The following is a 17053-nucleotide window of genomic DNA, read 5'->3' as shown; positions in this document are numbered from 1 at the left end:
CAGAGGAGTTTGGTGTATTTAGTATTTATTTAGAGTTGAGGCGCGGCGAGCTGGGACCATAGGTCCAAAAGGTGCTATAGTAATGTATATATAGCAATATTGTGACAATATGTATAAATATCCAGTGTCAGCTGGTCAGCATACAGGCCTAATATTTCTCTATTTGCACTCAGTGCTAATTTGTTCATTTTAATACGTATTTTGTTATTTATGTTTATGGATAATTATTGTGCACTTTGAGAGTGAGCACTTTGTTATGAAGCTAAACCTTTAAAAGATGACGTGGAGTCCAGCTGTAACAACCACATGCATGTGTTGAAAGATATGCACGTTTAGAAATAAAGTGAAGTGAACTGATAATTAATCTGCACTAAATGTTTGTATTGAAAACAATAATATATATATGGGAATGATTGATCTTAGTCTTGTGTTGATCCTGCCACTCACTTAAATTTGAGAAAGGCTGGTATAGAACAATCAAAAATATTATTTGCAATTTGATAATTGTTGTTTCAAATGGGGATTTTAATTTGAAAATGCTTGATTGTTCTGCCCTGGAGGCAACACATGGAAAAAGAGATTTCAGCTACTCAATATGTTTACTGCTGTATCGTGTGCTGCTGTTCCACTGCTGCGTCATTTGGTAAATTTGTACATTTTAATCTAAGTAGGTAGATTTCAAACACAAACAAACACAATCAAACAAGTGAGAAAACAACACATTTGAACTTATTTCATGTGGCAGCAGTGGATCAACACACACACAGATATTAGATATTTAGATAGCTAAGCCTGAACATAACCTTCTGCAGCTGGATTGAAGACTTCCTGACCAACCACACTTGGGGTGTGCATAACAAACATCACCATAAAATGTGCAGGCAACACAACAGTCATTGGCATAATCTCCAGCAACACTGAGTCAGCATACTTGGATGAGGATGAGGAGCAAAATTCAGTTCCTATTGGAAAAGCCTGTCTAATTCCAAAATAAAGCTGTCAAGATGTTCCTCAGACATAAGAGACTAAAGCTGATAAAGATGTTTTCACTCAAGCAAGCCTCCATGTCTCAGGTTGGTTCTACCTATCACATAAAGGGATGAGAATGGATGAATTTCTAAGCAGTATCTTTACTCTGGCGATGCTATAGACAGACCAGGTGAACCTCTGTTAAACTGACTGGGGACTGTTCCCCCTCATACCCATGCTGATGCTCCCTGTTGATGCCCTGACTGGTTTTTTTCTCTCCATGGGCCCCAGACGGCCAGTTTCCCAGCATGCATCAGTGTTTTTGTAGCAGCTGCATTCCAACAGCGTTGTGTAAACGAGGTTACCAGTCAGGCGTGGCTATCAGCATCAGGAATGTGGCTATCGCTCTATCTGCTGTCACTTTGTTCTGAAAGTCTGCGCTCACATCATCCTCCACCACTGGGGCAACTGTTGCCCTCTAGCATCTGCGGTCAACGCCGCACTCACGCCATCCTCTGTTCCCCGCATAAACCAAGTCCCACTGCTGCTCATCAATCCCCCCTTCCTCTCACGGTTTCTCCATCCAAGACACCACACTGGCGCTAAATGGCCAAATAGACAGAAGAACGGCTGACTGGCTGGCTGCTGTTCTCACACAGTCTGAACTTGATAACCTCAGATAACCCATTCCTGAACTTCTGAGTACATCAACAGAACACCGGAGGACCCAGGTCTGATCCCTGTGGGACACCGGAGACATAAGTAAACCTCAGCCAACACCTGTAGACCAGTCACACCTGAATTTACCTGAACTCTCTGGCCCACTTTTACACGGGGCATTAGATAGCGATTGGTGATTGGATAGCGATCAGATTATGATGTGGACACCGGAGACGCTTGTTAATACCAGGTGTAAATGCATGTGGTGAGGTGCTAGTCGATCATTATCTGATGACAGAAAGTGCATTTTAATGCCAGGTGTAACGGGGGCAAATAGGGGACAAATGGGTAGTTTCTTACTGGAGAAGAAGGCTCTTGGATGAGGCTGTAGCCGTCGCCATCTTTGTTCTTACCTTGGCTAGAGGCTCTGCAGCAATAATAAAAGCTTTCAAGATTCAAACAAACACTGGTTATGTTACGTGATATATCCTAATAGGGCCCCTCAATCATAATCCACAGATGTTATTCACCCCTGGTATCTGAAAGGGGCCCCTCAGCCAAATAACACTGGTAATTGGGTGATTTCTTTCCAGGGCCCCTTACCTTGTGTTATCCACCCTTGATGTCTTAACAGGACCTCAAATAACAAAGGATAACTTATGTATCTAATTGGGCCCTTCAATCATATTATTCTCAGCATTTGTGTTAGGCCTCAACTGGGCAACCAGTTCTTTTTTTCTTTGGCACATCCTTTCTACCACTGTCAATTTGTGATGAACAAACTGCAACAAAAACTTGAACAACCTAAAACAGAAGTTTATGAAGCCAAGCTTATTCTAAAAGTTAAAATTCTAAAAGCAAATTGTTTCAGGAAATGTCTCCAGTCACGTGACACCCATCAACATGACTCAAAACGCTGTAGTACATATGCCAGGCAGTACAAAAAACAGAAACTGAGACAGAATGAACCGAGCCAGGGGAAAGAAAGAGAAATAAACATAATAAACATAATAAACAACAAGAAAATAAAGGTTATCAAAATGCAAACAGACTAAACAACAGTGTTGCCAACCTGTGCCTTTTTTTCTTCAAAATAAGGAACTAATGACAAATCTCGCAAGTCTTTCTGGCTTAACAACAACTACTTTTTTGAGAAGGAAATGCCCAGTCCTGTGACACAAGTGAGCTTCTTTTAGCTGTATTTACTGCGGCAGGAGAGTCAGTCTGACTGTAGACACACGGAGAGAGAAAGTCTGTGACCACACAGACAGAGTCAGTGCAGCTGACCGTGTGTGGAACAATCACTCATCTGTATTGTTCATTCAAGTAAAAAATTGTGTCTGTGAAAATAGGTTTTGCTTTCTCCTCTTATTTTACAATTCATTTTCACTGTTTTTGTTGTGTTTTTCTTCCCACCCCTGTCTGAAGTCACAGGACAGAGGACAGGATGGTGTTCTAGAGATATCGAGCATCTTTTCTGCCTTTACTTTTCATTGACTGTAGTTGGCAACACTGCCAGACATTCTCCAAACTCAAGAGAAGGTTGCTGATAACAATGACAAAGATGGGAAAGGATAGACAGTGAATACCAGCGTATATATATATATATATATGTATATATATATATATATATATATATATATATATATATATATATATATATGTATATATATATACTGTAATTAACTCGTACACTGAGGCACTTGAGCACATACACACACGTATGCTTTAGTGAGGCCCAAAGCAGGTGAACATTGCTGTAATTTTACGATGACACTCAATAGTGTTATAAATGTAATACTCATGTAAACGCTCTGGTGTCAAACCACCACATGTAGAGAAGTGACATGTTCACCCTTGTGGTCGCAGCTTCACAACATGTAGACAAACAATGTTACACCTGTTTAGCCCCCTTCCTCTCTCTCTCTAACAGCGTTACCTGCAACTTCACAGCAGGAGTTCCTTCTTTCTGTTCCTCATTCCTTCTAAACTTCAGTCAAGAATATTATTATTAATGTGCAGCTGGTATAGAGACTAATACTAAAGTAAAGTACTGCTCACACTTACAGCAAACATTATTGTCCAGCAACAATATTCACCCACAGTTCATCACACTTGTCCTTCACAATAAAAGCTCCTTTGATGAACTAAAACTCACCCCGAGAGCTGATGGAGGATGCGTCAGGATCATCAGGAGACACCTGGAGGAGACGGACAGGTGAGAGGAGGAGTCAAACAATAAATCTTCTTCATGTGTTTCTTTGTTAATCATTTGTTACTTTACCAGAGCCAGGTGTAGCTGCAGGGGGCGGTGAAGACGGAAGTTGCCAGCATCTTGTCCCCGTGCTTAGAGGAAGTCCCGCCCTTGACTTCACCCTCAGCTGTATCTTTGCCAATGAGGAGGCCCCAATGCTGCCACACCGGTGCTCGTCCTCGAGAGAGACGAAAGACACAAGAATATCCTTCATTTGTTTTTCACATTGCAAGCCTACCAACATCTTTTGTTTAATTTATCATCTAGGGCTGCGGTTGCATTGTTTAGGACAATAGGGAAAGATGAAGGAAACACTTATGGCATCATTAAAAAACTGCAGAAGAAGAACATCAGTCAAGGAAAATGCAATACAGAGAACATAATTGTTACTTGTATATTGCTGGAGTGTCTGAGATATTAACAAATATAACATCCCTGTACACAGACATTACCAGCTTTACTGCCTCCTTCTTCTTCCCTTTGTAAACCTCAGCTATGGCGCATATGACACAAATCTACACACAGGGGAGATTAAATATTTAAAGTCAATGCAAAGACTTGTCAGTCGTGCCACGTGATGTGAATGGCATGAATCCTGCAGCTCAGATCCTGCGTAGATGTGTTTGCTTCACTAACTCACGTTGAAATATTTGAACTTGAGCAGATTTGTGTGAAAAAAAGTGGTAAAGAGTCTTGGATGACCCGATGTTTTAGAAACAGTTGGGAGTTGCGAGAGAGACCAGGCATTTCAGGAAATATGTATCTTTTTATGTAGATACTGTCTCGTGACACTTTGTGTAGTATTCTGTCAGAGTACTACTGTATGTCATGGCACATTACATTCACATTACTGTGTCAACTTCACGTTGTAGGCCTGTCATTGTGCGATGTGGTAGCACTGCTGTGTCCTGTAGGGCTGCAACTATTTTGATAACATCGATTATTCCGTTTAAATCAAGCTTTCTGATTTTTCCAGCTTCATAAATGTGAATATGTTCTGGTTTCATTGCTCCATTTGACAAAGAAATGATAAAAACTGAAAAAAAGAAAAAAAGTTTTTGGACAAAACAAGTCATCCTTTCAAAGTTTGGGACATACCAAGCAACATTTTTTAACATTTTATGAACCAAACAAATGCTCTGTTAATCGAGAGAACAATCGACAGATGAACAGATTATGAAAATAACCGTTAGTTTGCAGCTCTACTGTGTTGTAGTAGCACTGTGTCAAGCACTCACTCCTTCCACTATCTCGATCATCTCTTCAATTAGTGTGACACTGTGTAACAGTAGCTCTTCGGCCTTTATGCTGTACACTCTCACATTTGCGTTTGACTTGTTTAACATGTTTGATATTTACGACTGAACGGCGATTGGTGCGTGAGCAGAAACCCGCACTAACCAATGAGAGCGAGTTGACTGGGAAACGGATGTTGCATATTTTTATTTAGAACCGTAACTTGTACAAGCCGAGTTGATTCCATCTTCTCAGCCACGACTTCATCCACAGTTTTTCACGTTTTACACCATAAAACACCCCGCGCACACAACAGCTATTAACTGACTGGACCATCTAGTCTGTGTCATTTTCACAACAAAGACATCTTTGCTAGTTACCACAGATAGGTGCTTTTATTTAGTACCTGCTCTTTTCATGCCTTTGTAGGGAAGTTGTTGCTTTCCTGTAATATCTATGCTGGCAATACTGGAGTAGTAACTCGCTGCAGGTGATCGATCAGAATCACAAAGATGATGTCTTGAATACCAACGTGTTTATTACAACTCAAAGTCCTGTGTCCAGTGACAAAGTGGTTCATACCGGGTGGCAGTCTTGCACACAAGTCTGTGTGGAGTGTAACCGAGTGCAGGTGGAAAAGAGGGGGCACACGCGATGATAGTCACCACTAGAGGTGACCGTCATTAGTTTGTGTGTTTATGTCATGTACAAAACGTGCACTAGACCACGTGATTTCCATATTTCCGTAGCAGCCTCCTCATTAAAACCACTCAATTGTTCTCTATGGGAGGACACAGGATAGGTTTTTTTCACTGTGGTGAGCTTGACGGTAATTGGGACAAATGCTACAAAATCGTCGCTTTCACAAAAGCTCAGCTTCTCTGGGAGTCAATGTAGGGCTTCTGCATAATGATTGAACGAAGTGTCTGAGTGGCTGAGTCAGTTTTGATTGACAGCGCTGCAGAAACATACATGACAACTATGCAACAGAGTAAAGTCTTCGGACAAATAGCTGGTCTTTGTGTGTTATTAGCTCGGCGATAGAGTCCCTTTTCATTTGTACATGTACACTATAAATAAAAAACATGCGTAACTAGAACAGTTGATCGTTTGCAGAATTTATGTATAAATAACTGGGCCAGAAATGAACTTCCCCTATTTCATAGACCAGAAACTCCTGAAACAGCCACTGCTCAACTCTCTGTGAACCATGCATTACTCTGACTAACTCTCATGCTCTGGACTTTAAAATATTACTCACACACAGAGACACACAGACACACACAGAGACAGAACAGTACACTGGGCCCTGATTGGTTCCAAACTCCATGACATCATAAACAAAAATAATATAATAATAATTTGACCTGATAAAAAGCAGTTTAAATACTCATTAAATTCACTGCTGTACAACTTTAAAGTAAATGTATTCCGCGTCATTCATACTACACATGAATGTACAGCTGCAGTTACTCTGATGATGACGTCAGGTTTAATTAATCAATTCATTAAACATAATTTGATTCATGCTTGACAAGAAAATTTGTCCCGAGTTGTAACGAAGAACAACTAAAGTAAGTGAAGTAAAGTTTCGCGGTACCTGCAGCACAGTAGTGGAGTAAAAGTACTCCCGTTACTTCTCTTGTCCTCTTCACTGATCACGTTCATCAATCAGCGCGTCAACGTGCGCAGCTCATCAGCGACTCGTTAATGGTCTGATTCAAAAATGTCACGCGACGCGGGTTTAACTCACCTGAGAATCTCGCACTCAGTCCGCAGCCTCACGCGCTCTTCATGTCACAGACGAACAAACTTTAAAAGTTTCTCTGCTCAGCCCGGAGCAGCGGCGCTACACACACACACAAAGTTCCTCAGACACACACGCGAACACTTCCGGTCCTTAGCCTCCGCTCTACAAAATAAAAGGTTACAAGACTAAAAAAATATATAATGCATGTATAAAATTAACAATTAACACAATAACAATTATGATATTATTCTGTGAACTGACTCAATGTGTTCTAACCTTGGTTACATTTATTAATTTATGTTGGACATAATTACAAATTAGGTTTATTATATCTTCTTATAGGCTATTCAATATAAGAGTTCTGTGCATTGCATATTATAAAGAGCATGTTAAATATCTAATATTTTGACTAGTAAACTGATAATATATCTATATATGTAGATACATAATATGACTGATTATTTTGCTGTGAATTTATGTTTTATTTACACCCCTCATGTTTTTGGTTCCCACCTGCCTGTGACAGTGACGAAGAGTGTGCGTGTTAATTCTGTATTAATTCTATCATTGTATGATCTGTAAACCCAACTGCATCACCCACACTCCCGAGAATGCTACCCTTCAATATTCAGTTGCAGTGTCATTCATATAAATGTGTAGTTAGTAGTAGGTTAAATCAATATATCAATATATACACAGTACATTAGCACTCACTTCAGGAAACTGCAGTGTATGTAATGTGCATGTATTCTAAATGTGAGTGGTGGAACTGCAATACTTTCAATTTATGACATTATTTTACTTATTTGTCTTTCCTGTCATTTTATACTTGTACTCTTTTTAGTGTAGATACAACGACAACTTCCTCCACAACATAGCAAGATTATCCCAATATGTTAGTACTGTCTTCCAGAGAAGTCACTGACATCTAGTAATGTATATTTCCAGGAAAATGTGCAACACACAATTAATGTGTATGGTTACTCATATACACCTGTGCTTCTCTGGTGGTTTCAAGTTTGTATTTAATGACTCTAGTAAATGATTTTGGCCTGAAAACACAGCAACATGTCCTGCATTCTAAAGTTTAATTTAATTATTTTATTTGTATTGCACCAAATTACAACATAGATTATCTCAAGGCACTTTATTTAGTAGGACAGAAACCTTAAACTCAAATATGTGCAAATATGTCCATCTGCCTCTTTGTTTATAATCATCATAATATGCTTGTCTACATGTATTCTACATTCTTCACATATCACAGTAGCAGATCAAAATGAACTCTTAAATCATGAAATCAGACTTTTACGTCTTTGTATGTGCTTTTATTATGTAGAGCAGGACCGGAAGCGTGTGTGCAGTGGATATTGCGGGTTTGACTATCCCGCTGCGACGAGTCCATCCAGCAGCAGGTTGATGTGACAGGGTCACCACTATACACGGACCCCTGCGGTCTGAGCCGAGTCGAACCGAGTACTGGACTGCATCCCGAGCCAAGCCGAGACCAAGCTCATCCCGGAGTGAGACCGAAGAGACCGGGACGGTGCAGCGGCATGAGCGAGTGTATGGAGCGCCCGGGCACCCAGCGGCGGGGGATCAAACCTCTACAGCTGCTGCTTCCGCTGGTGGTGGTGGTGCTCTACTGCACTCCAGGAGACACCAAGACAGTGAGTAAAGATGAATTGTGAATTGTGGTTAGTTGTTAACTGGTTATGGTTAAGGTTAGGGATAACATTTTGTTTAGACTCACTGAGTGTCCTTTAAAGCCATGGTTCCCAAACTGGTGTCCACCAAGGGAGTTTGACTGAGTTTGTGAGGTTAATATAATTATATTTGTGCATCCCAATTAGACACTCTACTGAATAATCAGAAGTCAGTATCATCCAAATAAAAACTATCATTTGTTTGGTCCACCTTTCAATTTATTAACCTATTTGTCCTGATTATGTTCCTGTTGAGTGAGAAACGTCAAAGTACCAAAGACTCATCGGGATCAAAAAAAACAAAACAAGGCAATACCTTGGTTTTGATTTAACGGAAGCACAGGACAGTTTTTATCTATATACACTGTGAGAATAAACTCACATAAACTCCCAATAAGCTTTTTTTTTTTAGCTGTGAATCTGTGTGTGTGTGTGGGTGTGTGTGTGTGTGTGTTTTTACCTGGTATTCCTTATGTTGTGGGGACCGAAATCTGTTTACACCAGGGGTGTCCAAACAGTAAAACTTACACACAAATGCAGTTTTTAAATAATTTTATTTTCATTGTCACAATTATCATTTTTAAATGGCAATGTAACCAAATGTAAGCCACACAAATGAAAAAATTCTGCATGAATCTGTCTGTCATGGCTGGGTTGCAAACCCAGGACTCTGGTTTCAAAGCACAACTCATTACCAGCTGAGCTAATGAGGATGTCATGTGACCACGATTTTCTGTCCTACTCCGTCCCTGCCCATAAATAATACATTATAAAACCAAAGCTGTGTCCATACAAAAATCTGACCGTGAGCTGTGATTGGCCCACAAGCTGGACTTTGGACATTCCCGCTTTACACAGTCATATCAAGGGCACTTGTCTTCCTTATGGGGACAACAATCAAGTCCCCATAATGTAAATGACTACATTTTAAAGTGAAGACATGTTTAGGTTTTATGTTTACAGGCTTAGGTTAAGATTAGGCCAGAAGTAGTAATTATGGTTAAGGTCAGACTAAGTCTCCAGGAAATGAATGTAAGTCAACACAAATGTCCCCTGAAGTCATGGAAACCATGTCAGGACCAGCAGGACTAACATGGACCATAATCTGGTTCTAATGAGGCAGAACCTCATTTCTGATGAGCTACAGATAAGATTATGAATTGTGATTAAGTTAAGTTAAGCTTTGGCTCAGCTGTGTTGTCCAGGTATAACTGATGTTGTGGGGACATTTGTCCCAGTGACATCATCACACTGCCAGATGGAGACATGTCATACCTTAGGAGAAGGTTCGGTTTAATTTTTTAGGTCAAGTTAAGTCCATAGTAGTCCATAACCAAGTGAGATCCATGGATCTCAAACTGTGGTGCATGTAAAAAGTTTGAGAACCACTGCTTTAGATTCAAATCATTGTCAAAAGTGTTCATACAATGATGATCGTTAAGCATATCACACAGCTCTCTGTGTGTTTCTCAGTATAGTGGTCTTTAGATGTGGTGTTGTTTATTCCCCTACTGTTTTTCTTTTATTTTTATTCATAAAAACGAGCCAATGAACTTTGAACTGTGACGTATTTCCATATTTCACAAATTCAATCTCATTTTAAACATTTTGAGTACTTTTTGCTCAGGTTTGTTTATAAAGTTGGTGAAAATGAAGGCAGAATTTCATCAGATTGCCTAGATTGTGCTGAAAAAAAGAATATAAGACTCTCTATATTGCACATTCTTGTATATAATGTGTGTTTTAACATAGTAATGGAAAAAAAACAGCCTAAATGCTCTGTGTTCTAAGGGTGAAAGTTAGGTTTGTATGTTAGGATTAGATCAGCTTTAGTTGCATTTTGATTAATTTTAGGTTAAGTTTAAGTTGAAAAGGAATGAATTTTAAGAAATGAATGGACGTCCATGTGAAATCCATCATCAGTGTTTGTTCCCTTTCATTGTACACTTACTATTACTGTGTTGTTGTTGTTATTATTGTTAATACCGAGCATGCTCACTTCACCTTTTTTTATACCTGCGGAAATAAAAGAATGTAGTAAGAATGTGAGACAGGAAATAAAAAGCTGTCTGTGTTCAGACGGCAGCAGGTACATTTTGTCCTTCTACTGTGAGGACGGCACTGAGGATCCAGATCAAAGACTCCTCACACATCGTGAGGGAAAACGTCACGACGCCTGGTCACATGACTGCGTGTGAATCTGTGAACACTGTCGCAGTCAGTGACTGCGTGTTGGTTTAAGTTTGTCTATTTCAGCCTTTTGTTCTGAGCTGATGTTTATACTGACACACATGCTAGCACACACACACACACACACACACACACACACACACACAGTCTGCACGGCTAGTCTTCTTAGGACACTGCATTGAGTTCCATTCATGTGGACAGCCTATATTAAGCGTTATTTTTAACCTTAGCCATGAGCACTTAATGCATAACCCTAACCTTTACCTAACCACAATTCAAATCTTAGACCTAAACTAAAATTAGGTTACGGGTCAGTTATGTTATGGGTTAAAGTGACCTGTTTTAAAGTTAGAAGGTCAAGGTAAAATAGTTAAATGTTCTGGTTGACTTAATTAATGTTATCAACATATAAAATGTAAATGGTTATTTCACATACGGTCAGTGTTTACCCCAGCGATTGTCCTAAAGTAGAAGTGTCTAAACTTTCCCAAAATCTCCTCACACACAGTCTGCACAGCTATCCTTCTTAAGACACTGCACAGAGTTCCATTCATTTGGACAACCTAAATTAAGTGTTATCCTTAACCTTAACCGTAACCAGTTAATGCCTAAGCCTAACTCAACGCAGAGCATAGTTAAAAACTATACACTAGTTTGTGCAGAATTTGAAGTGAGGACACTCATAGATTTAATGCATTCCCTAGCCCCTTACTTTAACCTTAACCATCAGCAACTAAGTGCCTAACCCCAACCTTTACCCTAACCTTAACCTAAACCCAATTCTAATGTCCTCCCTCTATATGGTTTTTGCATTGTTTTTGGTCCTCACAAATTGAACTGTCTGATCTGTCAAATTGAAACTGAACTGTCTGTCACTACTGTCGATCATCATGTCCCTCACATAAACTTGAATAACTGATCTTTTAATTCATTCGCATTGATAAACGTGAATTTACACCCTCATTTCACCTGTTACACGGATGGTAACTCATGAACAGCACCACCTGCTGGACAGTTTTGTTACTAGTCGCAGGCATGGTGTCAGCCCTGAGTGAAGGCTCGAGGGACAGCAATACCGAGTTTATTAAGATTTTCACAGTTATTTAATCTTATTAATAAAATAGCAGCATTCTGCACATAGAGAAATCAACTGAAAAGGTGTTTTAATGTCTCTCTTCAATGGCTGGCGGTTCCCCTGAGATGTTTGCACAGTACTGAAAAAAAAAAAATGCAAACTGTTGAATAAATCCAAACTTAAGAAAACAGTAGAGTATGTGACTGGAAGTCTGCTGCCGATGAAACACCTGAACATCAAACTGCTCTGATCATCCAACTCAATGGTTCAGTTTATCTTTATTTTTGCATTTCTTTACAACTTGTTTGTCTCCATGTCCTCGTTCATACGATTCATTTCGAGGTTCACCTGTTTATATTTTAACAGCTTTACACTAAATTCAATTCAGTTTAATTTAGTATGTGAACAAATGAAAGCAAAAACGACAAACAAGCAAACAAACAAAAGGACCAGCCTCAGACTCGCTGCAGAGAAACAGAATCAGATTTTATTTGTCTACTCTTTACTAAAAGACCAAACATTTTATTCAATATCCTGTCTCTTGTCCCATATCCACACACTGTATAGCGATGAAGACAATTCCCGCGCTGCAGGACATGTCAAGGCGTCTCCTGCTATGGCGGCGTCCTGAGACAGGAATGAAGATAAGACAACAGCAGACCCTCATCTACCCGTCTGTCTACTGCTGGTTCTGTTTATCACACAGTTACAGCTGCAGGAAACAGAACATGTTTGGGTTAAAGTTTCAAAGAAGACACAACAACAATAACAATGCACCTGAGTGCAGGAAGTATGGATTCAGTATGGGGGACGACTCTTTGCGGCGGCGTTAGCATGAATGATTGGACACACGCTTTCTCTTCCTCCACACTAACATATAGCCGCCTGAGTTTTCAAAGTAAAAAAAAACTAACAAAAGAAACTTATTTTTCTATATGTCCACCTTTCAAAATAAGGTTTTCACACATGATGTCACATAATCTCATGCTACAGGAGAGTGGAAACACGGCAATCACGTGTAGAATCATCCTGATCTTTAAACGTTGACTGTGTTTGTTAATGACATCGTCTCGTTCTCTGCAGTGGTAATAATCAATGGACCTGAGGGCGGGAACCAGCACCTGCTGCTTATCTCTGAACCAAAAATGTGTGAGTGTGTGTGAAGAGATTACATACTGTATCTTTTTCCTCTCTGCAGGCGTGTCACTGCAATGGGAAGGCGTTGTGTCACTGTGATGGGGTCAAAGGTCAAAAGGTGAGTGAAAAGACCTGAGGGGGCAGGGCCAGTAGAACTGACATAATTAAAAGTAAACATTTAAATACATACTGTTTTTGCACTCCCATTAGGAGTAGTACCAAAAAGATCAGACGCAACAGTTCCATATTTGGGTACCCTTCCCTTGGGGTACCAGAGTAGTGGTGTGGAAAGGGTGGAGCTATACCCACAACTGTCAGCTGATTGGGCGACAGAAAAGTGTCACTCCCACAGTCTACTGGATGTCCTCCATTGTTGTTCGTTGTGTTGTTGTTTCTTGTGTTGCGTTACGTGTCTTGCTGACAAGGCCATCGAGCACAGCGCAGACCCTGTCTAAAGGAACTGTTCTCAGTCGAAATGCAAACCTTATAACCTTATATAGCACTTTTCCAGTCTTAATGACCACTCAAAGTTTTAATATTCACCCATTCACATAATCACACATTTTCATACCAATTCATACGCTGGCAGAGCAGGGAATCAAACAACTAACCCACAACTAAAGGCAACTAGTTCTACCACTGAGCTACCATCGCCTCATGTGGTCAGTGGTAAATGGTCTGTATTTATGTAGCACTTTTCTAGACTTGATGACCACTCAAAGCTCTTTACGCTACAGTTTTGCCGTTCATTCATGCACTTACACATTCATACAGTACATTCATGATTTCTATCACACATACTGTACACTATGTCATAGCCATTCACACGCTGCTGGCACAGCCATCAGGGCCACCCAGGTGTGAACTCTGTGATCTCAGGTGGGTTCAGCAGCAAGAGGAGAAGAAGAAAGGACGGTTCCTCTCCACTGAATGTGAAATGTTCGGGGGATGAATGAGTCACGACCACACTGGGTGTTGATTAATTTACTGCCTCTGTGTGGACACCAGGTGAACTGACTCAGGATCTGATCCAGAATCTGGTCCACAACTCGTGTTGGCTTACATCTACCTCTGTATTTGTCTCTCGCAGGGTGAACCTGGTTACGGTGGAGAAAGTGGACTTCCTGGAATGATTGGTTACCCTGGAAATGAGGGTCCCCATGGGTTTTCCGGAGAGAAGGTATTATTGTTATTGTTGTTATTGTCATTGTTGTTTCACTAATCTTATCCGACTGTGGAGTTCCTCAAGGTTCTCTGAATGCTAGGATGGAATACTGAACAGGCCTACGGGGCCCAGGCAACTATTCATCCTGATATTCTAATAGGGCCCTGAAGCCAAACAACACTGGTTATATTATGTGATATGTATCTTAATAATGTCCTTCAATCATATACCATGGGTTATGTAGGCCCTCATTCAAATAACAAACGTTATTTGGGGGGTTCACCAGGGCCAACTTACAGGGACGAACAACCATTCACATCTTGGGCTAATTTTGCGTGTCTAATCAACCTCTGTGTTTTTTGAGAAGATTGCCTTTGAGGAATAACCAAGGTAACTCTGCCGTGGTTGAGAAGCAGGCTAAAGTGTTCTACGGTATTAATAAACATCAGTATCAGGAACGGGAGTCTCGCATCCAATCAATGGGCAGCATAGTAATCTTTTCCAGACTCCTACTCCACCGGATTAGTTTTTCCAGACAACTTCATTGATTGATGGCTATCAGGACACGGAAAGGATTTTGAAAAAAATATTCTAAAAAGGTGCTTTTAATCAAATTACACAATCATTAAAAGCTTGGGCAGTTTGGCAAAACACAACTTTACTCCGAAAAAACACAATGTAATAGAAACAGAACCACAAGATGTAGGGTAGACGTCCCACCAGAGGTGGTAGATCACTTTGTGTAGATTGTTGGTCTTCCTCTCTGTAATATTGTAAGGTCTTGTCCTTACTATGTACATCTCTTTTAGGTAATGTATGTGTGTGATTGCCTTTCAACCACATTCATCTGATATGCAGACCTGACCTGTTATTTTACCTGAAAATCAGTCTGACAGCTGCCAATCACTGTTATTAATTAATATATGATTATTTCTGTCTTTAATTTGTTATTAGGGTGAGCAGGGAGCAGCAGGACCTTCAGGACCGAAAGGCTCTCGGGTAGGACTGATGATTATGACGATGAATAATGAACATAGTTTCCCTTGATCTTATTTCCAAGTTGCTTTTTTGTCTGATGAGTCATTTTGGTTCCAGCTGTGCTGCTTTACCTGCAGAGGGTGGCACACTAAATTAACTAAATTCATCAATTGCTAGATGTTCAAAATTTGTATTGTCAAACTGAAGACACCCTAGGCTCTTCATTCAGACCTGGTTAAACGATCCTATCTTTATTTTCTAGGGTCTTTCAGGAAAACCTGGATATCCAGGACCTCCAGGACTGCCGGTAACAACCATTGTACATAAAAGTGATGGTACTGACACATACAGTAGTCAGCCCTGACTGAGCTCTCTCAGTGAAAACATGGCTACCAGCAGGGCACCAGGAAACACAACACTAATGTGTTTTTTCTTGTGGCCCCTCAACATGAATGGTTTCAGGCTAGTTCTCAGTTCATGGGGTGCTCACACTGCGTGTCAATACTTCATACAAATACATGAAAAAAACCTGAACTATCCTTTTAACAAAACATAATAAACATCAGAATTTAAAGCACACACAGGACATTTGATCATTGATGATTGCCTCTCAGGGACTTCCTGGAAGTGAAGGACCCATTGGACAACCAGGATTCCCAGGATGCAATGGGACAAAGGTAAAGATGGTCACCTGCATTTGTTTGAATCAGGTCAGATATTTTAATGTCACTGTGAGAACATGTTTAAAGGTTCACTGGGACAAATGTAGAGCAACAATAACCACATTAATCAATAATCATCTTGTTATTTAATCTCCCCCAACAATGTAACTAGTTGTTACAATCAGCAAATATTCTCCTCTTTCATGCATGTTCTCTGTCTTTCCATTGGTCTGCTAAAACTGTCACAAACCTCGGCTGCAACAGCTCGATTGATAGATATATTTCCTGGTTTGATTGGATTCTGGGAGGAAGTGGCAACATACAGTATATGGACTCAATGGTCTGTCTCTATGGTCTATGTGGTCTCTGACTGTATGTGACCTGTGAATCACTGAAAGGGATTCACTTGAGACAGAAATGATTGACTCGACTGATTGACTGATGCATCGATTGATTGATTGATTGATTGACTGACTCTTCTAGGGCGATGTTGGTTACCCAGGGTTCCCTGGACCTCTGGGACCTGTTGGCCTTCCTGTAAGTTTGAGCTGCATCCTGAACAACATGTTTACCGATTAGATGATGTGATGATTGCTATTTCACCTGTCATGTAGTCGAATCCAATCAGGCCAAAGGTAAACTAGACTAATTATCTGTGAGAAGCAAAAGTAAACGGCTCCCTGTTGATTTGTTTCAGGGTCTGCCAGGACTGCAGGGTACAAAGGTGAGAGGATACACCTTCACACCACAACTGTGGCTTTAAACATGATGTATTCTGATTGACATTTTCACATTTTATTGTTTACACTCTTAATATCAAGCTCATATTCTGGTCACTTAATGTCTCAATTTGTAATGAATATGCATACCACAGTTGTTTGTTCTTGTCTGACAGTTTGTGTTTTTCCTGGTGTCAGGGAGACTCGTTCGTCTACCCCATTCCTCCGGATATTAAAGGACAAATGGGAAAACAAGGACTGAAAGGACGAGAGGTTAGTCGCTCTCTGATTCTGGACTGTATGAGCTGACTGATGTTTCAAGAGCGGGCTAATAGGAGTTCAGTTTATATATCAGTAACCTTCCAGAAGTACTGTATTCCCTGAAATCATTCCCTGCACCAGAATATTTAAATTAAAGGTGAGCAGATGTGAAAGATTTTTGACTGATATTGTGCCATCGGTCCTATGCATTAACTACCTGGTCTCGGCAATATATAACTAGATCAAGTAGAGTGCCCTTATGTGGCAACTTTAAAAGTTAATTCCATAAAT

At 40.2% G+C, this 17053-nt stretch overlaps 2 protein-coding genes across 3 annotated transcripts in view; one reads left to right on the top strand and one right to left on the bottom strand.

The window, feature by feature from the left end:
- Window positions 1-7039, bottom strand: part of col4a4 (collagen, type IV, alpha 4) — a 30959-nt gene extending 23920 nt beyond the window's left edge. The window contains exons 1-3 of one of the 2 annotated variants that reach the window (XM_044032455.1): window positions 6873-7039; window positions 3914-4061; window positions 3788-3830 (exon numbers count right to left, since the gene is read on the bottom strand). In XM_044032455.1, coding sequence (XP_043888390.1) covers window positions 3788-3830; window positions 3914-3963 — 93 coding nt within the window. In that variant the 5' untranslated portion in view covers window positions 3964-4061; window positions 6873-7039. Of the gene's footprint in view, window positions 1-3787; window positions 3831-3913; window positions 4063-6872 lie in introns of those variants that run through there. The other variant, XM_044032456.1, reaches the window with a different exon arrangement.
- Window positions 1-17053, top strand: part of col4a3 (collagen, type IV, alpha 3) — a 40045-nt gene that overhangs the window by 5618 nt on the left and 17374 nt on the right. The window contains exons 2-10 of the mRNA XM_044032454.1: window positions 8209-8539; window positions 13039-13095; window positions 14068-14157; window positions 15097-15141; window positions 15383-15427; window positions 15735-15797; window positions 16266-16319; window positions 16480-16506; window positions 16700-16774. Of these exons, the coding sequence (XP_043888389.1) occupies window positions 8426-8539; window positions 13039-13095; window positions 14068-14157; window positions 15097-15141; window positions 15383-15427; window positions 15735-15797; window positions 16266-16319; window positions 16480-16506; window positions 16700-16774 (570 nt within the window). The 5' untranslated portion in view covers window positions 8209-8425. The remainder of the gene's footprint in view (window positions 1-8208; window positions 8540-13038; window positions 13096-14067; window positions 14158-15096; window positions 15142-15382; window positions 15428-15734; window positions 15798-16265; window positions 16320-16479; window positions 16507-16699; window positions 16775-17053) is intronic.

This window comes from Solea senegalensis, linkage group LG8 (assembly GCF_019176455.1).
Source record: "Solea senegalensis isolate Sse05_10M linkage group LG8, IFAPA_SoseM_1, whole genome shotgun sequence".
In the NCBI taxonomy this organism is placed as follows: domain Eukaryota; kingdom Metazoa; phylum Chordata; class Actinopteri; order Pleuronectiformes; family Soleidae; genus Solea; species Solea senegalensis.
The sequence above is the reverse complement of the archived record's forward strand: the minus strand, read 5'-3'. Positions and strand labels throughout refer to the sequence as shown.